Here is a 24,834-nt window from a genome sequence, read left to right on the forward strand (position 1 = left end):
AGAACCTTTTTCCATAATAAAGAACCTTTTGTGGAACGGTAAGGTTCAATGGAAAGGTTCTTCATGGAGCCATTAATGCAGATATAGAACCTTTATTTTTAAGAGTGTAAATGTTTTATAGTTACTTACAATCGTAAAAATCCGAATTAATTAAAAATAGTTATTGCATTTGTTAATATATCACCTACAGTACAATACATGTTTATCGGCTTAGAATAGACTGCCTCTTGTTGAAAGCCAGGGCCTGAGTCTGCATTTCAGACGCTATCAGTAGGGACGAAAATCCGGTTTCTATTGTTTCTCCCATCTGCTTCTTTATGTCTGTTGTTGAGTTCCTCGCAGTTCCATATGCTTCTGTGCTGAGGTCACTCCCCTTTACCGACCATTGTAGAAAAACAACTGCTTTTCAGTTGAGTAACAACATGGCCGCTGTGGATCAGATTCTCCCACACGATCGAATCACATACACATTGAGCCAGGGCACGATTGTACAAGCCCCGTTCGAATGTGGCCATGTTAGTAAACAACTGAAACACGTCGTCTTGAATATGGCTCCTGAATTCTCCACCCCCACTGTCGATGGATGCTATTTAGTGCGCACGAGGGGTCCTCAAGCTGCACTAACATCAGACGACTGTTGCCTGTTCATGTGTCATGCTGCTCAAGCAGAACTTGGTTGTAAAGTCAAGTGTCAGCTTTATTGAAACCACTGACCTCTGGCTTTTAGCCAGGCTAATAGTCTTTTCTCTACACCTCTCCCTTCTGTAGAAACCGATGCCACTGAAAGAGGCCCCTGTTAAAAATTACTGCTGTTTACAGATGCCCCAAAGAGTAAGAGATTCATTTTCCATAGTCTAACTTTATCCTTCTCCTCACTATCATTTTCCTCCCCCCTAGTCCTCCCCCTTTTGTAACACACAGTACGATGTGTATGCATCACGAAGGTCCATAGAGTGTATCAGTGCCACACATATTGACATAATCCACTTCAGGGAATAGCGATAAGAAAGCTGGGGTTGCAATATGAGCCATATTTATTTTTGGTAGTAAACTCATGTTATTATTGTAAAACACATTATTTTATCAGGCACAGTGATGCTCATCGATATCTGTCTGCTATTCATGCCGATCTGTTTGATATCACTTGTGAATGCCAGTATTACCTGCATACTCACGAGCATGAAACTCACACCAGTGCATGCATACATAATGTATGTGCATTAATTTTTTTGTTATCCATCAGATATATATTTTTAGAAACAGTATAGTAGTCTTACGCTTGATTTAGTGACCATTTTAATGTGATTGGTCAAGCCCTGCATTTCAAGAGATGTATTTTCTCTAAAACCCTAGCTTTTATTTAGCTTTAAAGGCAGTTTTGTGGGATCATTCCTCCCTAAATATATTCTGTTTCCCCTTCCCTTTCTGTCTTAAGCTTTGATTGTGTGTTTGATTGAACATATTACACTTTATGTGTTTTTTCGATCTCCAATGATCCCGATCTGTTCCACAGGAGCCGATGAACGAGCAAAACTTTGACACTTATGTGAGCACTTTGACAGATATGTACACTCACCAGGACCAGTACCAGAGCCCGGAGAACAAGGCCCTCTTGGAGAACATAAAGCAAGCGGTTCAAGGCATCCAAGTGTAGCTTTGCGACTGTAATGGGGTCATGTGATCAGAGCGTTAAGAAACAAAAGAAACCCATCATGTAAAAAGTATGGATAACTAGTATGATTTTTTTGCTGCTGTAATTTATTGCATTATTTGGCATTATTTATGATTCTGTTATGCTTTTGACAAAAAAATACATAACTTATTTGTTGCCTTGCTTTAAGATGACGACTACCGATGGCAAATGTTTGGAGGACCATTCATGTTTTGTACATTTTTCATATGACCTGACATAATGTGATGTACTGTTTATAGCTGCTAATGTATGCACATTTTAGTGTATATGTATTTATTAATTGTAAACAAAAACCATCCATTATTTTAAATCTAAAGAGGTGCAGAGGGGATACATTGAGGGAATGTAAGGGCAATCAGCTTCAATCTGAGCTTCTCTTTATGGAGCTAATGAGAACTAATGTGCTGTGCAGGCTGTTCAATGGGTGTACAGTGATACATTTTTGTGGTTCGATTTTGGGTACATTTTGTAAAAATATTGAGAAACGTGTCTTTTGGTTCCGAAATCATATTTATAGTGGTCACTGTGGGCACTCTAATGCAGTATGTGTATTGTTTTTATTTTTGCTTGTTTGTTTGTTTTTTTTATTATTTTCTCGTTTTAATTCCCGAAATAGATGGAAAAATAAGAAAAAAAATTGTGAATGCAAACATCATGACACGGAAACTCACTGGTGTAAATCCCAAGAAGTATTTCATAACTTTTCAAATGTTTTCAAAGTCCATTCTCTAAATGTAATGCTGGTTAAGGCCAATAACTACAGAAAATTTCAAGGAGACAATCCAACATTAATTCTTAATTTAATGATCGTAAAATGTTAGTGGTAGTATGATAGAATATCAGCAATATATGATAACCAATCAATCATTTATTTAGATATGGGATGCAAAAGTTTGGGTATATGCAATTTCTTATTCTTACCATAGTAGAAAGCTGATGAATCTTTTTACTAAATGTAAAGTATTAAGTTTTATATAAATCTTTTAATACAGTCATGTTTTAGGGTTTAAACATGGGTGATCAAGTCCAAAAGGATGAATGCATTATGATTTCACATTTCTCATGTTCGATTTTGCACAGGGACACCTTTGTTTCCATGTTTTGGTGTTTTTATTTGTTTCGGGAGACCAAGGAGGTGCCCAGACGTTTGAATTGTGGGAAGTTTTTTTCTTTTGAAGGAAGTAAATCTGTGTGAATGGTAGTTTATCAGTGTGCTGGATATACAGGGTTAATGTCACCACCCATACGACATTGTGTCATAGTAATGGAGCACTTGTCTTGTAGATTTTGTCCAAACAATCATGTAGAGATTCATCTGGTCACGAGTGCACAACAAATACGACTATATCAGCAATGCAAGCTCATCATATTACAATTAGTGAACTCCAATCAATTATACAGTATTAAGAGAGGTCAGCTGGCCTTCTGTGGTAACCTGCGATTCACTTTCATCACTCATTTTTTACGTTTCTGAGAAATCAGCGGCACTTTAAGCTCTAAGAATTATGGAAATTGAAGCAGGAAGCATTTTTGATAATTAGACGATGAAACGGCGTGGCACGGGTCTAGATTATAGTTGCGCATGGGCAGTTTCAGTCGTTCAGAGGGTGGTTTACTGACACGACCAGTTCATATTCCTCCATAATATTTTAAGGACATGTACAGTCTGGGAACCCCCCTTTCATTTTTATTTAGTCAAAACCCATTCAAAGCATCAAGCAAAGTCACAAATAGGGCTGATTTTCAGTGGTGGATTTTAAAGTTGTTTGTATTTATCGAGCATGAGTCGAAACTGTCACGGTGATTTTTAGTGTGAAATGACTCTGGTTGTTGCTGTGATGCTCTACATGGGGCTTTGCTTCAGAAATCTATGATTTTGTATTATTATTACGGCTAGCATTATGTTTTCCAAGAGCTCATGCAAATGGTGCTAGTCACTCTTATTTATCGTTCTGTAATATCCAGACATCTCTTCCCCGACCACAGCACATTTCTCTCTCCGAAAGCTTTGTGTATGCAGCTTATTTCCAAGATAAAAACGCTTTTCACACTGATAGCAAAATACAATATCCTCTCATTCACTATAATAACTGATTTGACAGGAAAGGGGATTTTAAGCACAATTCCACTGCTCATTTTCAGTTGGCACATATTGTACTATCTACTTCAAAAGGTTATCTGTGACTATTTAACTAGAAAACTCTATCTATGGTGTCACATGCTTGAATGCAGAATACTTTTCTTATTAATAATTGCGAAATCATCAGGTTACAAGTTTCCATTTCAAATGGATTTTAATTAACCATTTTAAACCAGGATTTTTCTATTAAAAAAGAAAGAAAGAAGCATAGCTTTCTTAATGTCTCTTGCTCTCTTCCTCTATCCAGCTCTTTAGCTATCTTTTTCTCTCTCATTTTTATTTTTCAACCACATGGCATGATTTCTGTTGGTATGACACTTTTTTTGCTCTAAGTGTTTAAGATCACAAGTTGCAGTGATATTTCATTTTGAAAATGTGAAATTTGTACAATTTTTATCATGCTGGTGTTGACATCTCTTACTCAATAAAACTTGTGTTGCCACATTACATGTCCCTTTTATTCAACGTAGGTTCGCAATTACTTTTTTAAAATTATGTTACATCATTATCTGATTTGCATCAAGGAGGTCTATATGATACCTGGAGTAAAAAAAATGCATCAGTCTCAGTGGCAGTTGCCTGGAAGTACAGTATGTGACCTGGAGGCTATCATCTTTGCTTATGGGCGTTCATGTCATGTGACTGATCATGCCACAAAGGCAGCAGAGATAGAAAAATTAGACATTACAGTCCATTACAAAATAGCCCTGCAGAAATTATATGTTCTGCTTGCAAAACATCTACAATAAAATAATGAAATACTAAATATTTTTATGATGCTTGGAAATGTGTTTATTTTGTCAGAATACTCAAATGCTTTTGAATAGCCCTTAATGACAAAACAGGCCCTTTACAATTATGATGATAGCCTACTAAACCAGTTAGATATCTTGTTAATTCTCTTACCATTGTGTAGCTATGTAGTCTAGCTATAATTAATAGTCATTGATATGGCATACCCTTAATAGAAATTTTATAGAAATAGAAATTAAAAATTACAACATTGGCATATATATAGGAGAGTAGATGGTAGGACCTACTACATAACAGGAATGACCCAAATATATTGTATAATTTTGCCCTCTTTTAGTTATAGTTATATAGTTAAATACAAAGGCATACTTTGTATTTTATGTTTTTGTGCTTTTTCAGAAATACAGATCTTTTTAAGTCAATTTGTTGATTTTTTTGTCATGGAGAAAAAATGGAAGTAGTCACTGAAAACGTTTGACACGAACAATTAAAACTAACTACAGTTACTTCTACTTAGAAGTAAATTATAACTACGTTGAAGGCTTGACTCATGAATATTAATTAGAGAGCGTATCGAGACCCCGCAGGACAATCATCAAGCATCTTGACAATGACCTTTTTAATATTCATGAGCTAAGGGGAGCTCTATGTCTAATAGGCCTACCTGCAGAGAGCTATCTGTTCGGATTCCCATTTGTCCTAATGGCAAGAGGGACTAACTGCCGAATCAGACAGAGCAGACAAATCTTGAACCGCCGGTTGTTTGAACATATTAAGTGTAGTAGCACAACTTCACAAGCATACAGTACCTCCATAATGAACCCATGTGTAATGCCGTGGACAGCCGCCAGGGTGCGCAGGTTTCCAGCCTATAGTCACATGACACGAACTGAAGATGTCTGCGACGGAAGAGGACACGGAACTCAGAGATCTACTGATCCAAAACTTGGAAAACAGCGGTGTTTTGAATAAAATTAAGGTATTTTCCTGTCTGTTTCGAAACAATTTTTAAGTCTTTATGAGGCTGGAGTAATCTCTGTCTCATATGGGACATATTTTATATTCTAAGTGCAATGTTTGTTAGCATAGCATAGTGATGCTAAAGTTGTTATGGGCAGCAAATGGACAACAGCCAATGGTGTGACAACATTGAGTTATGACACTGCTCTCTTATAAAACCTGTTTTTCCTCATATCACTAAAGATGAGACCTACAGTGTTATTGTTTATCTTGGCTGTATTAAATCAAAGCATGTTTTCTAGTTAACAGGTGTTGGTTTATTTTATTTTGGTAAGGTGTTGTACTCACAGGTATTAAGGAAGTCATCTAAAATGATCAGGCCAGAAGTAATCTGGTTTAACCTGTAATATGATAATTGCCACTGATCATATGCCGTAGGCCTATTTGTACATAAAGGTGTTTCTCCGTTGACTCTGCAGTTTAAATTGCATATCTGTGGTTTGAGCGGTTCTGATTCACTGTATGAGTCTGTTTGGTGCTATACTGTTATAAATATGACTGAATAAAGGATAAATGAAGTGATGATAGGTCTCTTTTTTTGGGTTACAGGCGGAGCTACGTGCAGCTGTTTTTCTTGCCCTAGAAGAGCAGGACAAAGTTGAGGTAATTATAAATAGTTTTAATATTTTTTTTAAACAATTCATCATAAATTATATATTTTGCTGATTAAATGCTGTTATGTTAACTGTATGTTTTTGCATGAGCATTATTTTACTTGTGCAAGATTCAGTGTGTCATCTAGATGTCAACTCTTTTGAATAGAATAAAACACCTCTTGTGAATGAAAACCTCAAAAAGTCCCTCAACACAAAGGATGGTAAGTATGAATTCCATAAAAAGGCCTTTCGTTATTAGTTTTTTCCGTCTTGTTTTGATGTGATGATGACTTGGGTTGTAATAAACTACACGCTTTTTAAAATCTGGAAAGATTTTAAAACACTAGGCATCATACAATTGCAAACTTGTTAATAGTTATATGAGAAATTACAATGTGTTCTAAAATCAACTCAAAATATGAAACTATTGTTAAATATTCTCTGAATGGATGGAATCATAAAAAATCTGTGCCTATCATACACTACATGATTTTCTGTGAATTATTCTTTTTTTTCATCTGATGTTTTGCTTGCATTTCTAAATGTTTGCTTTGAGAAATTATGCATTTTCAGCATGTCTTGCTCTTCTTGCAGGTCGCTTGGTCGCAGGTCTTGTAACTGACTTCCTGCAAGTCTTTAATTTAGACTTCACCCTAGCTGTGTTTCAACCTGAAATTAGTACGGTATGTCAGTCAGTGTTATATAATATACAACGCTGTAAGTGATACACAGTTTGAAGATGTCATTCAGAAATTCATGTAAATGTTTTTGGATTGATTGATTGATTTGAATGTTCTTGCTCTGCTATGTCCTCTTGTGACCTCAAATCTCTTTCATCTGAACTAACGTACCGTACTATGTGTTATTCAGCTCAATGGGCTTGACAGTCGTGAAACTCTGTCTAAAGAGCTTGGTATATCAGGAACAGAGGTGAATAAAAACACCCCTCTCCTGCTAGAGTTGGTGAAGAGGGGCCGGCATAAGGACAAGACCTCCGTTTTCACAGAGGTGATCTTTGATGTTCTGCATTAAATTAATTTGTGTCTTTCAGATAGTATGACTCTTGTCTTTCTTTTCTCAGGGAGATCGGTTGATTGAGAGAACTTTTCCCAAGGTACTTTACCACCACCGCTGACTGGCTCAGGCCCAGTCCATGTTATCTGTCTAGATATCGCTGTAACCTGATTTTGCACCCACACGTACAGTAAGCACAGGTGGGGTTGATGCACTCTCAGGAACAACTCCAGTCACAGACTAGTAATAGTGCTAACCCACTTATTTCACTTGTGGTTGGAGAGCACATCTCGGGTTGATTCGTATCACCAGTTTACCCACACATCACAAACCCCAGGCAAATTATTCAGGTCACACAAGGGAAGGATGATGTAAATTAACATCTTTAAGTGGTGCTGCAAAAAAGGTTTTCCTGTTAAGATACTTGTGCAAAACAAGCTTGTCCTACTTCTAGACATTTTGTCTTGTTTTGTGGGCACCTTACGTGCATTTGTTTAATCAAGCCCGTAGCGCTGCATGACTGCTGTCATCTCGGATGAGACTTCAAATGCTGAAGTTTCATAGTTGTACATTGTGATATCCTGTCTTATTTGTAAGTGCACAAGCTGAGCACATGTGTCTCAAACATGTGATTTATATGACAATTTTGTATTAAAAATAAATAAATATTAAATTAATCAAGGAATAAAGGACTTGTATAATGATTTTATTCTGAGTGTAATCTGCAATGATTGTAGTAATGTTTGTGAATGTTTTTTAGGAATTGTTGCCCCGTCAAATTGCTGATGCCCGCAAAAAATTTGACAGTCATGACAAGGTAACTTTTTTTATTATTGCTTTTTTATTATTGATTAAATAATAATTAATGCAATATACCATATAATATATAATTGTAAATATTAAAATACTGCTATTTTGAAATGAATATTCATTAGTTATTTTCTTATACTTATTAATTGTATTATTAGTGTGGTCATAAATCATTATAATTATTATATAATAATAAATTGGTAGTTAATAACCAAATGACTAGTTAAATATAAAAAAACCTTTGAGTAATTTATATCTTTTGATTTGACTTCACAGAACAGAAGTGGTGAGATCAACAGAGAAGCCGTTATTGGCATTTTCGCTGATCTTTTTCCCCAGTTCAGCAGGTTTGTTTCAGCATTGTGGACTTTGAATGCCACGAACTCTAGGAAATGCCTGAATTTACTGGTACCGAAACCCTCATTTATGTAATGACTGAATGTGTTTACATCTTCCCACATTGTTGGTTTGCTCTTCTATAATCATGTCTGGTTGAGGTTCATGACGCTGTGGTCATGGTCTTTCTCATGACTTGGGAACAGTGTGTATTTCTGCCAGTGGTGGACGAAGTACACAAATCAAGTACATGAGTAAAAGTACAGATACATATAATACAATATTACTCCAGTAAAAGTACTCCTTTTTCAATTTTACTCGAGTGAAAGTACAAAAGTACTAGATTGTTTTATGTACTTAAGTAAAAAAGTACTGATAGATAGATTTTGCAATTTTATATAGGCTACTTAATGTAATTTTAGGCCATATTTTTTTATAATCCTACTGCTCAAAATACCTGGGGTTTTCCCAAAATAACTACTATATGGAGTCAAGATATATTTTTGTTGTTGGATATGGACTACGTTGACAAGAGTGATGTAATAATGTTCACTGTGAAGCTTACACTGCGATGTACCTGAGAGAAAACAGATTTGACCATCTGATTTTCACCAGTAAGAAAAAAGTGTTTTAAAGCTTTTTGTTTTGCAGAACATCACAGTTATATATGACATGAGAATAAGGCCTGAAGTTAGGAAGAACATTTTAAGGAAAATATAATTCGATTTTCATAATGATTTTTTTCTTCTCAAACCTTGTCTGTGGTGTAAAAACACCCCTGGCCAAATGCCCCCAGAGGGCATCACTTCCCACTTAGATAATTAGATAATTGATCATTGTAGTTACCATGTTCTGAACATCACATCCTTTCTTTTTTTCTCAGATGTTATCTATCTAGGTCAGGGGTGCCCAACCCTGCTCCTGGCGATTGACTGTCCTGCAAAGTTCAGCTCCAACCCTAATCAAACACACCTGAAGCAACTAATTAAGGTCTTCAGGATCACTTAAAAATTAAAGGCAGGTGTGTTTGATTAGAGTTGGAGCTAAACTTTGCAGGACAGTCGATCGCCAGGAGCAGGGTTGGGCACCCCTGATCTAGGTGGTTGAATAAAAATATTTGGACTTTATTTTTTTTAAATTACCTCAATTTAGCACCATCAAGCTCTTTAGACAGTTAGCATCAGCTAACATTATTGACTTATTTTCAGCATGGTTATGAATAAACATTTATATTTGTCTACTCGGCTAGTTGATCCAGATGCATAGTAACTTAGGCTATGTGTGCTGACAAACAATATAAAAACAGACTTCACATAGGGCTAAATGGGTAGCATTTTAATAAAACTGTTAACGTTATGGCAGCGGTGAATATAAATGTGCATGAGTTATTTTATTTAGTCTGTTATTTTAATGTTTCTGGGGTTTTTTAACCTAAAACATAGAGAAACTGATGTTGATGTGTCTGCATTCACATTTCAGTGGGCTTAAATAGATCACCCTTTACAGCAGATTTAGTTCACAAACAACTGACAGTTCTGACCTAAATATGATTTTCAGTTACAATAATTAGCTCTCCCCAGTCTGGCATGAACGGCTCGAATAGTTCCTGTATCAAATGAAGGCCCGCCTTCTGAAATACAAAATGTGCTTTGATTGGTTAGCTGGCCCTGTCTGTGTTGTGATTGGCTCCACTCGGTGCCTGGTCGGGAAATGTCACGCCCCTTACCATAGCCGCCTGTGTGTAAATATTGCGTCAATATCAAATCAATTTGAGCTCGATTTAAACCCGGATGATTGTAACCACTCTAAGTTCGTCTGCCTTGGGAAAGCTAGCATGTCTCCGACATAGTGATAACACTCGTTGCCTTCTCTAGTGCAGCTCAACCAGGTCTCGTCCCATTCGTCGATATTTGTGATATCACAAATCCCGGAAAATATGCATTGTAGTCCAAACGAGTCATTCGTTGTAGTTTTTGAAAAGTGATTTCTGTTAAATAAAATATCTCCTTTTGAATTGGACTTTGAGCTTTGTAACTTTGCAGGTCTTTTTTATGCTCAAACAGCAACATTACAGACTAACTAAAGTTGAAAAAGTGAAAAAGCATAATAGGACCCCTTTAAATCAGTGAATGGTCGACTCGAGAACAGCTGCAATCGGTTCATTCCATAGACTGTATAGGGTTCTAATTCGTGAATGAATCGTTTGGTGCGATTTGCGAACCAATTTAAAAGGTTCATTGAAAAGAATCAGTTCGTTCTTGAATCAGACATCGCTTCTGCGTGTCAGAGCACGTGATATATTATAAGGAGGAACGATATGTTTTATGAAATGTAGTGAAGTAAAAAGTACGATCTTATGCTTTGGAATGTAGTAAAGTAAAAGTTACTCAAAATAAAACTACTCCAGTAAAGTACAGATACTTGAAAAATGTACTTAAGTACAGTAACGAAGTAAAACTACTCCGTTACTGTCCACTACTGATTTCTGCACACGAACCAGAATAAAGGTCTCCTAACAAAAGATCATTTTTAAAGGTCAGTTGATTGTGCTTAATGCACTGTAGCTTTAGCCATTTTGGTTGCAGTTACTGTGAATGGCCACATATTTCATTAATATGTTTGTTTTTTGTCTGCAAATAAAAAGAAACATGCTGGACAGTTACGTCACTGAGGAATTTAGAGCCAAAGGCAAGGACACATGGAATAGTAAGTCTCTGTGATCTTGTTTAGTTTTCAATCATTTAGGGATGCAAATTGTATGTCTGGTAAACTTGTCATTCATTGACAAATAAACTGCAGTAGTTGCTAATAAAATTTTGTCTTCCACTTCTTTTTTTTATTCTTTCTTAACTTTACGTAGCTGTAGACTTTCAGGACTTCCTGGGAATGTACAAATGCTTTTTCACTCAGTGTCGAAGTGTGGTGAGCAACCTTGAACACATTCTGATTTCTTTTAGCACTCCCTTTTTGTGATTTTGGTAATGAGGCCTGTAATATCATTTACAGGTTACCAGTGACAGTAGCGATGCACTTTACGCCTCAAGTAAAACTACTGAAGATAAAATCATTTCGTCTTCCGCCAGCAAGGTAAACTGACTTCCTGTCTTTCTTTCTTTGTTTCTCTGTCTCTGCTTATCTTTCTTTCACACACACAATTTCCTCTCACCTTCTGTCAAGATTATAATCCCTGATCATTTTTTGTATATCAGATATGAGTTACTTTTTGTCATGTCTATTAGTCTATATTTCATCTATCTGTATATGTAAAAAAAAAAAAAAAAAAACATTTAAGCCACAGCTGGCTTTTGTTGGCCTGTTTACATGCCAAACCTGCAATATGTTACTAAAAATGTATGTTTTATAGCATGCACAATTTTCATCCGTTCTAATTTCATTTCATCCAGCTCCTTAAATTGAACCCCAGAGCATCATTAGTTTTTATGAAAAGAAGATATGTGGTGTAGTTTTGGGTAGGTGTGTTTCCTGCCTTTGATTTATCTGCATATCTTATATCGTGGGTTATATCTTAGATGGTGGATGATACACAGTAGTAATTTCATGTAGTCATTGTAGTTTGACTCACAAATGAGGAAGGGGTTTTACCAAAGTGTAGGCAGTAGGTTCCTTTGACCTGCACAGAATGTTTTGTCCCAGAACAAAAGGATTGTTTTAAATTTAGCTGCTTATATTATGCACACACCAATGCCTTCATAAAATTTATAAGAACAGATCATCATTCGTTTATAAGAAATATATTTATGAATTATTTGACAGTCATCCACTATATTTATTCCACATACCATACCATTGGGAATTTCAAACATATAAACATTTTAAATTTATGGGAATTTTCATACAACCAAATGATTATTTTAGATGAAGATGCTTATATGTACATTTTCTTTTTTTAAGAATTCAAATTTTGTTTATTATGACCCTCGATGAACAAAACAATTCATTCTTAAAGTAATTCCATCTTCCCATGTTTCTCAAAATTACATTAAATTACATTTATTCATCATATTTGTTTTCTACATAATATACCATTAGGAAGGTCAAACAGACAATTTTGATTAAAATTGTCCAAATCTTTTTGAAAGTTCTTTGAATAGACATTACTCCATGTATCAGATCACAAAATTTTGCGTGCATTTTTGTTGCATGCAGTAGTTGTTTTTGTGTGTTTGTATTACTATAACAGTTCCTCCCTTCATTGTTTTGCATATGTTTTCATTTTGTTCACTCCATCCATATCCGTGTACGATTTAGTGAGGGTAGCGTGTCATTGTTGTAAAAGGGAAGCTGATGGCTGTATTCTGGTGCTCAGATACCCAGGTATCAAGGATTTGTTAAGCACAGTTCAGCGCAGGAAGAAAAGGCTGACCCAAAGGTAAAGCACACATGCGTCGGCTCTGATACAGGAGCTTTTGATCAGCTCAACCATGTGGCTTCCTTTATATCTCGTAAATTATTCATAAATGGGTGGTGTCTATACACATTTGGCTGTTATTTGGTTTGTGCTCCTTCCCATTGCTGTTATCACACGTGCAAGTGGAAGTTCATGTCCCAAGACAAAATTCCTGAGATGCAAAAAGTGCTTGTATGTGTAACGGTGCTAAACGTAGCCCATGGTTGAATTGGAACCATCTTGATATAGTAAACTGGCTATTGCAGAGCAGATTTAAGCTAATACACAATACAGATGAGATCAGTCTTTTCAAAAAGATTTAGAGCAAAGATACTGACCAGGCTTCTGCTAATCACCCAGTACTTTTGTGAAAATAAATGAATTAACACTTACTAACACCTTTTTATCAACTAGATTCAGAATGTATCATCTAACCTCTTGTTTTTGGATATCTCAAGTAAAACCTTTCTTTTGAAAATCGTCCTGTAAGTAATAGATCGATTTGTGAGTGGGTTGAATGACGCAGCATTTTTCTGAACGTGGGCCAGTTTCAAAATGGGCTTTTTAACAACCTACTGTTCTTGTAACTTATGTCAGATGTTCTTTGCTTTTAATCTTTTAACCATCTACTCAAAGGAATTCCCAGATAAATTTTACTTGAGAATGTCATGTTTTAAAACCACTTGGGCCAAAGGGAACTTATTTTTCTTTGATTTGTAGTATGTTCTTGTTCATTATGGCACCTCACTTTCGTACACATAACAGTTCATCTAAAATGGGCAGCTGTTGGTTCCAAGCTGAATCGTACATGCAGTGAGTTTACATGAACATAACAGATGATGCTTATTGTTCATTTTGATTGCATCAGATGAAATATGTCGCTTGTGGCCTTGTGATGGTATTAGAGTATGTTGATAATATTGTGACTTTCCCATAGGCCGGAGACAGAAGACCTGGTGAACCACTGGGGTCTCAGAAGAACAGAGGGTCTGTTCAAGTGTCTGAAGGGACAGAGGAGGGATTGAGTGATGGGAAAAACCTTCCCACCCCACTGAGGAGACCACTGGAGTTTGGCCTGGAGGATGAGGATGAAGGAGACTCGTTCTTTGATGATCCTCTTCCTAAACCTCAGAAGACCTATGGCTGGTAAGAAATCATCAAATATGGTTTCTCTTGTGGACCGTTAAAACTGAAAAAGTAACAGGAAGTCATTTTTTGACACAAGTGACAAACTGTTGGTATCGAGGACTAGGCATGTCACTTAAAAATAAAATGTAGTAATAAATGAATAGAAAAAAATCAAATAAATAAATAAAATAATTAATTTTAAAAAACACAGAAGTGTAAATATATAAATCACTGCCTAAATCGCAAATAACAGTGACAGTGTTTATTTAATTCATGTTTGAAATGTTAGTTAAATACAACAATAAAATACTACAAAAATGTACATTTATACAAATATTCCCAAGTGTGAATTGTTTAATGGCATGTTTTTTTTTTCATTTAAATGCAGAAAGAAAATCATTTAGCAAAGGGATAAAGAAAAGCAATTTGTTAATACTATATATATATATGAAAATAAAAATGAGAGTTTTAGCACATTTACCACAGTCCTAGTTTGACTTTCATCGTGGCAGCAGATTTTCATTCAGAGCTTTGAAAAAGAACCGTTTCAGTTCCCACATGTTCTACTGAGACTAAAAGGGCAAATAAAAATGAAATCATCTAAACCGCTGGCACCTTTGATTGTAATTTCAGAAGCATAGATCTGGGCTCTCTTTATGTTTTTGAAGCACATAACTGTAGTTAATTTTTTACTGTTTAAATATGACAGGCATCCACCCTTAAGTCATAGTTATAAATAAAGGCCTTAAATAACTGCTCTAAGATAAAATACAGAGAAGTGCTTTTATTTTTCTGACCTGTAATCTTCTCCTTTTCACTGTTGTCTCTTAATGCTGCACGTGAAAACAGTGGTTTGTCTTCAGCAGAGAAGCCTTATTCAGGGCAGAGGCATTCTGAAAAAAGCTATAGTCAGAAAGAGTAAGTACTTCCTGTTTTCTGAGTGTATTCGCATTTTGCTATGATTTTGACTATGACACATTAAAGGTACATTTTGGAGCTTTGTTGTATGTTGCACCTTGTCCCTCTTTTGCTTTTTGTTCCTACCACTCTTTTTTTTTTCTCCCTCCCTCTTTCTGTAACTGTGTCTGTGCTCTGTATGTGTTTTCCCCCTCGTGAGAAGTCAGCACTGGCAGAGGGAAGGGAGCCTTTCAGGGCGATCCTTATCCCAAATGAGGAGGGGCACTAGCCTCAATGAGTGAGTGTGCATGGAGTGATCACACTGCCATTCAAGCCCACTGCATCCATCTTAACCCATGGGTGCAAAATCAGGCTGTTTACTCCCATTGGGGCTGTTCATGTTCATACAGCAGCAGAATACTGTGGTCAGTCCAGTTTTACAGTTAACTACCTTTGCATTCACACACAGTACAGTTATAAACCAGAGTAACAGTTGCATTCAGTAACTGATCTGACTCCCTTAAATTTTCAAGACTCAGCCACATTTTAGAAAAGGGATGAAATAATGTCACGTGTAATAAATTGTCTACTGTATGTCTATGTTCAGTGTTATGAACATAGCCATTTTTCATAATTTCATCACTTTCGTTACAAGTGTTGATTGCAGCTAGGGCTTGACATTGTTCGCACAGACAATATATATTCATTATTTTTCAATTAATTATTTTTATGTATATATAGAATGTTATGAAATAAATATTTAATTTTATCATTATTTTCGTTACTATCATTATTTTTATTGTTTTCATTATTTTTCCACGATCTATTTTTTTAGCTGTTGATTCAATGGATGATACAAACTGTAATAAAATAATCAACAAAAAATTAAGAATCATAAAAATATCATGACATCCAGTACATATATATTTATACACACACACACATTCTGTATTTGGTCCGAATACAAAATGTAGGCGTTTTTCTCTCACCATCTGCGTAAAAATCCCCGTAATTTAATTGCAGTCCGAATCCACATCTCTGAGTTTATGAGAAGAAATCGGTTCAAAATTCGATGTTTAGTACCATTTTGACCACTGTAAAGTATTTACAAGAACAATATTTCATAACTGCTCCACCACAGCGAGTGGGAGCAGAAAGAGAAGAAAAGCATGCAAACATTCGAAGTGGCTCTTTATTATGTCAGCCGCTGGTATGCAGTACAATTTTAAAATGTGTATTATATACAGTTATTTATATACACAACTATATCGCATATAATTATATAAACATTATAGCACGTCTATTTTCCTATTTTTAAACAGGAGATTTAAATGATCAAATAATAAATAGGAATATATATGATAAAATATGCTTGGAGTAATAAGAATAAATTTTACATAAGGTGATATGGAAATGTATTTTTACAGACGTCCATAGGAGAAACAATTACCGTCCAAATAGGGCTAATGACAACATATGGCTGCTTATATTGCTTATGCTTTTTGTTTGTTATTAATATTGCCAAATAAATTTCAATGATGTTTACAATTTTGAATTATGCTTGTCTATTAATTACCCTGCCAAGATCTAGCGACGTCTCTGGTATGAACACAACAATTTGAGTCTCAACTTGACTATCATAAAGTTATACCGTAATGTTCAAACATTAACGCCATTACCTGATACTGTAAAAAAAGAAAATCCAGCAACTGATACCAAAAGTACATAGTACAGGGTTAGTGCAGTAACTACGACCACAGTTGTGTGTTTTTGACCTTTATCCTTCTCCTTTCTTTCCTTCTCTGCATTTGCTCTGTGTGTTTTCTGTGTATTTCTCTCTCTTTCCCTCTCAATGCCCCTGACCTTGTTCTTCTTGGTGTTATATGTATGTGTGGATGAACATACTCTTGCTCTGTCTGGCATCAGTCTGTCTGCTATAGGCAGTGATAAAGAGGGAGATGGAGAGGACATGCTCTCTGACTGTGGTAACAGGCCCAGCCCTGACTCTGAACCCAGGTGAGCTGGGCCATTTCCTGTCTGTCTCCTGCCATAACTTCCCTCTTCCTCCAATTCTCATATGGCTGTCAGTGCACTTCACAGAGTCTCATCCTGTCTGTTTTCCAGGAGAGAAGGTTTGGGCAGCAGTTTAGGAAAAGCATTCACGGCAGACACGCAGCTGAAGAGTGCGGGAGGATCTTCTGAGAGCAGCCAGAAAGATCATTCATCTGATAAAAACGGTAGCAAGCCATTTGTGAAATCAATCAAGATTTCTTTCTCAGATGATTCTGGATCGATCCAAAATTATACATGACCTTTCACTAAATTAAATAAAAAGCATGTAAAAAAAAACTGCAAATGAAGGGTTCATTGTAGCAACGTATGTATACCACAAAAGATCAACTGTGCATACAAAAATATGGCTTCAGAGAAGAAAAAGGCTGAATAAGCTTTATTTTACAATACCTTAAATAAAAACATCTAACATGAACAACATGGGGAAAAAACTACATTCAGTTATGAACTAAATATTTAAAGGGAATAAAAGTTTTTGCACATGAATTAGGCCAATCTGAACAGTTTCCATTACACAGAATGAGAGCTGCTTCGGATGTTATACATAATATTTTTTGTTTGTGGGCAGAGTTGACATATTTTAGTATGCCATTTATGCATAATCTTTACACATAATTTAACCCACTAAAGGTTTCTAAAAAAAAAAAAAGGAAAACATGAATCATCAGAGTGGGATTGTGACTTTCTGGATCGAAACTGAATCAACTCATGAGGTGCCTAAAGATTTCTATGAATTTGACACTAATATCTTTTCTCTGTAATTTCTGTCGTAGGTTCGTCTAGTTCTAAAGATAAGGGTGTAAAAGAGTTTCCCGTCCAAAGTGAGAAAACTGCATCCCATTTGCTGGGTAGGAACTCCTCAATAATACATTCAATTTTTGACTTGAACCATCAAATCAAACAACTCTACTCACTATCACATTCCTCATTTCTCCTTTTTAAAAAAATGCTTTGCAGATGATGATCTTTACTATGACGATGACTTCAACAGGTAAAGAATGTGCCCGTCAGATGTTTCAGATGTTATTTTTGCTCAGTCTGAATTCTGATGGTGTTGTCATCTCTCTCATTTCTCTTCAGTCATCGCTCTGAAAACTCTAAGAGTGAAGTGAGCATCGATGAGGAGATTGAGGAGGTGCCGATAGAGGGGCCTGACATCAGCGATAAGGTATTCTTCAAAAAGGTGCCATTACTTGTGATGACACTGCGTGTTTCAGAAGGAGTTTAAATGACTGTGGTTCTTGATCATTTTCAGATAAATTATTATTAACCTTGTAAAGACATGATTGACATTTATAATTCAGCATGAATGCAACATTGATGTGGTTATTCTTAATGTCACTTAATTATGGCCCCACTTTTCAAAAATCTATGTGAAGAGGGACAAATGTCAATAGATTGGCCTCATTGATAAGAATGCGTTGTGTAAAAGGCAAGAAGTGAGAGTGGCATGTTTGTAAATTGCAAATATGGGTACTTAAAGAGTCCCAATGAGGCAGTGAGAGGAAGTGACATTAGTACTCATAGTATAACAAAAAATAATAACCTTGACTGTGATTTTGGATCTTGTTGACTCCAATCTCATCATTTTATTTGGTTTCTCTCTCTCTCTTTTTTCTAGCTTGATGAAACCACTCAGGATGTGAGCGTCTCGCAGATAAGTTTGGGTGCCGACTACATGGAAGATGTTGCTTGACATCTAACTCAGTTCCTTATTTTATACTTTATGTATTTATGGATTTAGTTGACAATAAATAATTAATTACAATCTGACTGTTGACTCTTCCTGTTTTTCTTTATTGCCATTTTTAAAACCCGGAAGGACAGAAATGAAAGGATTGCAAATTGTGACTTCTTGATTTAAAATAATACCAGTCGTTGAGTTGTGTAACAGTTTTAATGTCAGTGAAAGTGTAGCAGACATCACAGTGAAATTAGTCTTCAAGACTTTTTGAACCATGCATTAAGTGCTCGGTTGGATATTTCTTTTTGAGGTGTAGCATCAACCTTTTACATGAAACCATAATCTAGACAGTGTGCGTGTGGCAGGCAGCTTTGATGGTCTCACACTCACACCTACATGTTCCTATAGAGCTCTCAGTGAAGTGCCACCCTCTGGTCAGTTCGGAAAATTGTCACTTATTACGCAGCTGTGCCCTACCCAAGTTGTCTTTCCTGATCAGGAACCAGAAGGAACAGAAACCTCTCACTGCTTTCTATTAGACTTGTTTGTGTAGATACTGGTAAGTCACTTCTTTTTTTCACTTCAGTCACGTTAAATTTTTAAGTGGAAATGTAAGTCAGTGCCTGTTTGTTAATACGTATGTATTTAATTACCCAGTTTGCAGATAAATTATTTATGTTAGTCTTGGTATGTATATATTTAAATTTGAAGATTTTAGTGTGCAGGATCTGTGATTAAGTGAGATTTGCAAACTGATATTGGTCCACTTAAGGTAAAAAAAAAATAGCTCAAAACTAATATATATATAGAGAGAGATAAATACATAGATAAATAGCATCGTCTTTTTTCATAGCAATGAATGAATGCAAAATTCTATATGCCAGTAACAAGTAAATACATGAACAAAAGAAATAACTGTTAAAACTTGTCTGGAAATATTTGTATGCTTCAATTCGGAGTTTAGTACATGTTAACTCAAAGATTCGTAGAAAAAATATAAACGTTGGACTCTGTGGTCGATTCTGTGTTAAGGTAAGGCATGTTATTCGCAATTATGTGTTGTAGCTGGGTTGTTATAGGTCTGCGTGACTCTCGATGTCTTAGGCCTAATTGAACGGAGGAATTATGGTATTCTTCTGTAGCCTGACGACGAGTAACTTTAACCGTTGTTCATGTGAACTCAAAGGCAGCCTGATGCTTTGTTTATAGACTGTGGGTGGCTGTCTGTTGTTTCACCCAGTGGGCAATTGATGTCAAAAAGATGCCAAATTGACATCAGACATTGACGTCAAAAAACAGGTCAAAAACGTAAATCAAATTGACGTCAAAAACTTGATGTCAATTTGACGTCCACACATGTCCTATTCTAGACCACCAAAATAACGACACAACAGTAAGAAATGTTTTATTTATCAAGATACAATTCCAAAATACAAATTTGAACTGGATTTTTTTATCCCCTGAAGGGACTACAGTCAATGTAAATCAAAGGTTAACTCTGCATGAAAAAAAGGCTTAAATTCATAGGTGGATTAACAACATATGGTAGATAAATGATGTAGATACACTACCAGTCAAAAGTTTTTTAAAGAACTCTCTTCTGCTTACAAAGCCTGCATTTATTTGATCCAAGTACAGCAAAAGCAATAACATTTTGAAATATTTTTACTATTTAAAATAACTGTTTTCTGTATTTTAAATGTAATTTATTCCTGTGATTTCAAATCTGAATTTCATCATTACTCCAGTCTTAAGTGTCACATGATCCTTCGGAAATCATTCTAATATTTTAATTTGCTGCTCAAAAAACATTTATTATTATTATTATTTTATTATGTTGAAAACAGCCGAGTTGATTTTTTCCAGCTTTCTTTGATGAATAGAAAGCTCAGAAGATCAGTAATTCTTAAATAGTAGGAATTCTTTAAAAAACATAAAAAATCTTACTGTTCAAAATGTTTTGACTGGTAGTGTAAATGCTAGCTTATACCTATTCAGAATCAGAACACAGATCAATCGCTGTCTGGCCCTTTTGGCGTCCCATACCCCCACATCTGTCGGGAGCAGACCGGAGATAATTCTTCAGGTATTTTTTAATATCAGCCTCTGACGATGATGGTTTTGACTGCTGTACAGCACCTGAATAAAGATAGAGAGACTTGTATCACTCATTTTAAGTCATTAAAATACAGTATACATATCTATGGCTGTTTTCCAGGACTTAAGTTTCAAAAAGTCAAATTCAAGTTTGACCCCCCCCTTAGCAAGAAGGTCACTGCAGATATTCTTTACAACTTAAAACTATGTGAAGCTAGATTATACAGTAACTAGTACAAGTACAAGTCAACCTGCCATACCAAAAACGACCACAGGGAGATGCCAAAGGACTGCATATGGCCACTATACGGTAGGGGTGTGTGATATATCTTGTCTGCGATAATATCGTAATTGTTGTTTTAGCTATGTGCAATTTGACATTATCGAGTATTTTGCAAAAACCAAACAAAACACCCCTACAGAGTGCACGCATTCATTACGTGAAGTCTAGACTAGAGCACGTGCGCATTAAGAATGTGTTGCATTCATCACGCATTCATTACGCTAGAGCACGTGCGCATTAAGAATGTGTTCTTTCACTGCAAGATTCAGTCTATTAAAATGCATTAAGACTGATCCCAAAATTCAAGATATGGGGCAGAAAATGTGTGTGTGTATACAGTATATATATATATATAATATGATATATATATATATAATATATATATCATTTCATATAGTTAAAATTACACGAAGAGTGCTGTTTTTTGTTCAAAAATAAGGATGATTGTGATATTGATTTTATACAACAGTTCAATAAACAGTAAGTTCATATTAAGAGACTTACGACCAACAAAAAATAATTCCAAACAGCTACAGCACTGTTTTTTGCGTCTCTGAGCATCAAGACGATGTTTAGCTCCTGAATGAATCAACCGTTAAATGATTCAGTTCAGTCAAAAAAAAGGCTTTATTAAAAGGTAAAATTGGCCATAAAAGGTAAAAATCAATTTAAACTTATTTGTAAAGATTAATTTCTATCACTGATGTGAACTAACCACACAGAATATGAAGAATATTAAAAACAGCAGCTGTCCACGGTAGTCAGATATCAGCACAATAACACACTCGGCAAAATATTGTCTAATTATCGTTATCGAAAAAATCCCAAAAAATATTGAGATATATTTTTTTTCAATATCACACACCCCTACTATACGGATCCATTCAGAATCACTAAACACACCAAAATACTAATGAAAAATGAAACCATTCTAAATGTGTGGAAACTCAGCGATCTGAAGGCGGCTCAATGTCATCAGTCAACATCTGGGTCCTCAGTCAGAACAAGCTTTTTGGAGCGTCTGATACCCATACGTACATAAACGTATTTTACATATGTCCAAAACACACTTCTTCTGCGAGCATCCGTTATAAAACACTCGCTGTACATTAATTTTGACAGCATTGAAAATTTATTTTTTTAAAAACTAAATATCTCCCTTTGGAGTGGAGTTTGAGATTTGTAACTTTCTAGATCTTTTTTATGCCCAAACATACACACTACACACTGACTAAAATTTAAAAAGTGAAAAAGCATAATAGGACCCCTTTAAGATTATTTACAACAGAACAGCAATGCATTTTATGGATGACCGTTTCGTGAACCTAGGAGAGGAGGTAATTCTGACTTTGCTATGACAATCTGGCACTTCTGAATCAGCTACTGTTTTGTTATTAGTTTAAGTATTTGCTATTGACTGTTCAAATGCTGAGTTTTGCACATCATGTGTGTGTGTGTGTGCGAGCGTGCGTGTGTGTGTGAGAGAGATCAGCTTCATCACTGAGTCTGTCACGCGACTCTGTTCCCCTTTCGGGCTTCAACTGATGGTAAAACTAATGACATTATTTACTGTCTTTACATTTATTTTGAAAGATGAAGCTCGCGATTATGGTAAGGGGCGTTACATTTCCGACGAGTGCTTGCGGTGTTCGGCCAATCACAATGCACTGGGTCAGCTGGCCAATCAGAGCAGACTGCGCTTGTTGGAAGGAGGGACTTTGTAGAAAACGAAGCGTTTGAGAGAGGCGGGGCATAGAGGACCAACAATAATGTTTTTTGACCATTAAAGCATGTCAACATATTCTGTTACACCAAATACACAAAATAATGATCTTTAAAAAAGCATCATATGACCCCTTTAACAAATTAGAAATATAAGATGGTAATTTACCTAACAGAGCCTTTATGATGAATAAATACATATTTAACTTTCTCCTTTGATGTAAAGATAATCAATTTTGTTGTTGTTTGAATTGAATTCAAGCAATTGACGCTGAATTGCCGCTAATGTAAAAGTGAAAATAAAATACGGTGCTTTTACAAGCTATTTAAAAGCGAAGGAAAGCGAGGAAAAGAGGAAAAACTTAAACTAACAAAAAACAAACAACTGCTTGACGCCGAATTGAAAGTGCTTTTACAAGCTTTTTAAAACTCAGTCGAAGAAAGAACAGTATTACTATTGGCCTGGCATAGTTATACTGATCATCAGATTCTTCTTTCCTTCATCAGTCAGTTGCCCTTCCAGATTCTTGAGCTCATGCCTGCTTTTCTTCTCCAGGTGGAACTGAGAGTCTGGGATATATATATATATATATATATATATATATATATACACATTTATCCCATTTGCAAAAACACCACTGTCAGTAAGAAAATATACTTACTTCCATTATCTAAAGGGAATAGATCACTGCCCTCTCGGTGCTGGTTCCCCCTACATGGACTATGGGACCAATGATGAGAAGAGCGCTGGCGTGGAGTACGAGGCTGGCGAAAGTCTTCAGATTTACAATGTTCTAGAGTAAATTTGAGAATTTGAGAATTTGAGAATTTTACAGTTTTCGAAACATTTTCTTAGACACATGAAATTTGCAGAGATCAAACATTCACTCTTATGGTATGTCTGCTGAAAACTACTACGTTTCTATGTATATTGTAGCAAATAACGTAAATGGCATTGAAATCTGAGAAATTCGAAAAGGCCAGCAGCAATCCCTGAAAATTAATGTCTGGCGTTTAACAATTTTCTAACGTAAACAGTTGATACTGCTGAATTGCCTCGTCATGTTTAGCAGCTTACCTCAGCTTCTGTGAACGCTAAATCCCGCCTTCTTAAATTTGATTGGCTATTTCAAATATTTTGACATTGACGAACGCTTTTGAGCCGCTGCACCAGAGATTGTCTTACTGCCTTTGGCTGCACTGAGCCAGAGCATGCAAAATTAATTATAATTTTTTAACTCAAGTTGGCTGCGCGGTCCATTCGTCTGGGTCGATGGAGAGATATAGACTACGTACATTAACTCATTATATTTACGCACAGGGAAGGTGCTCCCGATGGTCAGTCCGCCACTGCTATTAGAGTCATAGAGACGCTAAAAATTTTATTTAGCATTGATATACACTAAGAAACTACATTTATAACATTATTATGATTTTTAATTAAATAAGAGTGAAAAGGCATGTTTCTGCTTAATCACAGTTTGAACAAGAGGAAACCGCATTTTAATTTCTGGGATAAATAACGAAAAAATGAATGGACGCAAAAGTACACGGACCCCCGTGAAGGCAGGGTGATGTTCGTTGCTTAAAATTGAAAATAATCTAAGCTGGTGGAGAGATTCAAAAATTAAAACGCGGGGCTCTTATTCCAAACACAAACGGTTAGCATCCCCTTGACATTTCAAAATCATTAATGTTAGCCTTATACTAACATGCTTACAAGTGACATATAACATTTCTCTGTTCACACTGCCACAGTTAGCTTCATAGTATTATAGGCCACAGTATACTGGCGGGAAATTAGAATACACAAAAAATAACAAAAATAGTCATTGCACAAAGTCATATTTTATTAAAACACGATCTTCTATGTTAAAAGTTACCCAATATAACTTGTTTTATATTTCATGAGATGTTAACACATTTACTCACCTGATAAAACGTGTCAGAGGACCGCTTTCTTGAAGCTTCGACTTCAGAATGGACCAATTTTCACAAGACAGTGATGACCCAGGATCTCAATCCTCCAATTTTTTTTATATTTTCTTTTTTTTATTTGTGTACAATTATAACACCATATATTTAAAATATATTACATTTGCATCAAATTAAAAAATAAATATATATATATATATATATATATATATATATATATATATATACTGTATATATATATATAT

The 24,834-nt window shown here is 35.6% G+C and overlaps 3 protein-coding genes across 16 annotated transcripts in view; all 3 read left to right on the plus strand.

The window, feature by feature from the left end:
• Positions 1-4,270, plus strand: part of LOC107549112 (myelin transcription factor 1-like protein) — a 58,761-nt gene extending 54,491 nt beyond the window's left edge. For 4 of the 5 annotated variants that reach the window (XM_016230073.1, XM_016230071.1, XM_016230075.1 and 1 more), the window contains 2 exons: positions 769-831; positions 1,514-4,270. In XM_016230073.1, the coding sequence (XP_016085559.1) occupies positions 769-831; positions 1,514-1,654 (204 nt within the window). In that variant the 3' untranslated portion in view covers positions 1,655-4,270. The remainder of the gene's footprint in view (positions 1-768; positions 832-1,513) is intronic. The other variant, XM_016230074.1, reaches the window with a different exon arrangement.
• A 1,164-nt stretch (positions 4,271-5,434) lies between these two features.
• cep43 (centrosomal protein 43) lies at positions 5,435-19,082 on the plus strand. 10 transcript variants are annotated; one of them, XM_016230078.1, is made up of 21 exons: positions 5,435-5,565; positions 6,156-6,209; positions 6,369-6,423; positions 6,797-6,885; positions 7,073-7,210; positions 7,284-7,316; positions 7,977-8,033; positions 8,303-8,373; positions 11,007-11,068; positions 11,223-11,284; positions 11,369-11,449; positions 13,708-13,916; positions 14,748-14,816; positions 15,016-15,093; positions 16,722-16,811; positions 16,920-17,032; positions 17,642-17,716; positions 17,814-17,859; positions 17,949-18,036; positions 18,490-18,573; positions 19,019-19,082. In XM_016230078.1, exons 1-20 carry the CDS (start codon positions 5,482-5,484, stop codon positions 18,562-18,564), a joined length of 1,629 nt encoding a protein of 542 aa, XP_016085564.1. In that variant the 5' UTR covers positions 5,435-5,481; the 3' UTR covers positions 18,565-18,573; positions 19,019-19,082. The 10 variants fall into 10 exon arrangements, with proteins under 10 accessions (XP_016085564.1, XP_016085562.1, XP_016085565.1 ...); XM_016230076.1 differs by lacking the exon at positions 19,019-19,082 and having other exon boundaries at positions 18,490-18,666; XM_016230079.1 differs by lacking the exon at positions 19,019-19,082 and having other exon boundaries at positions 15,019-15,093; positions 18,490-18,666.
• LOC107549115 (C-C chemokine receptor type 6-like) overlaps positions 19,044-24,834 on the plus strand; it is a 9,312-nt gene continuing 3,521 nt past the window's right edge. Inside the window, exon 1 of the mRNA XM_016230087.1 lies at positions 19,044-19,111. The gene's annotated coding sequence lies outside the window, so the exon portion shown is untranslated. The remainder of the gene's footprint in view (positions 19,112-24,834) is intronic.

Source organism: Sinocyclocheilus grahami, unplaced genomic scaffold, assembly GCF_001515645.1.
Source record: "Sinocyclocheilus grahami isolate Dianchi unplaced genomic scaffold, SAMN03320097.WGS_v1.1 scaffold362.1, whole genome shotgun sequence".
NCBI lineage: Eukaryota > Metazoa > Chordata > Actinopteri > Cypriniformes > Cyprinidae > Sinocyclocheilus > Sinocyclocheilus grahami.

Bases quoted from the DNA above. Each gene is read 5' to 3' on its own strand.
- cep43 (XM_016230078.1), top strand. From the start codon at position 5,482: ATGTCTGCGACGGAAGAGGACACGGAACTCAGAGATCTACTGATCCAA. The intron at 7,211-7,283 runs GTGATCTTTGAT...TTCTTTTCTCAG, and splicing joins AGACCTCCGTTTTCACAGAG to GGAGATCGGTTGATTGAGAG. The intron at 11,450-13,707 runs GTAAACTGACTT...ACTTTCCCATAG, and splicing joins TTTCGTCTTCCGCCAGCAAG to GCCGGAGACAGAAGACCTGG.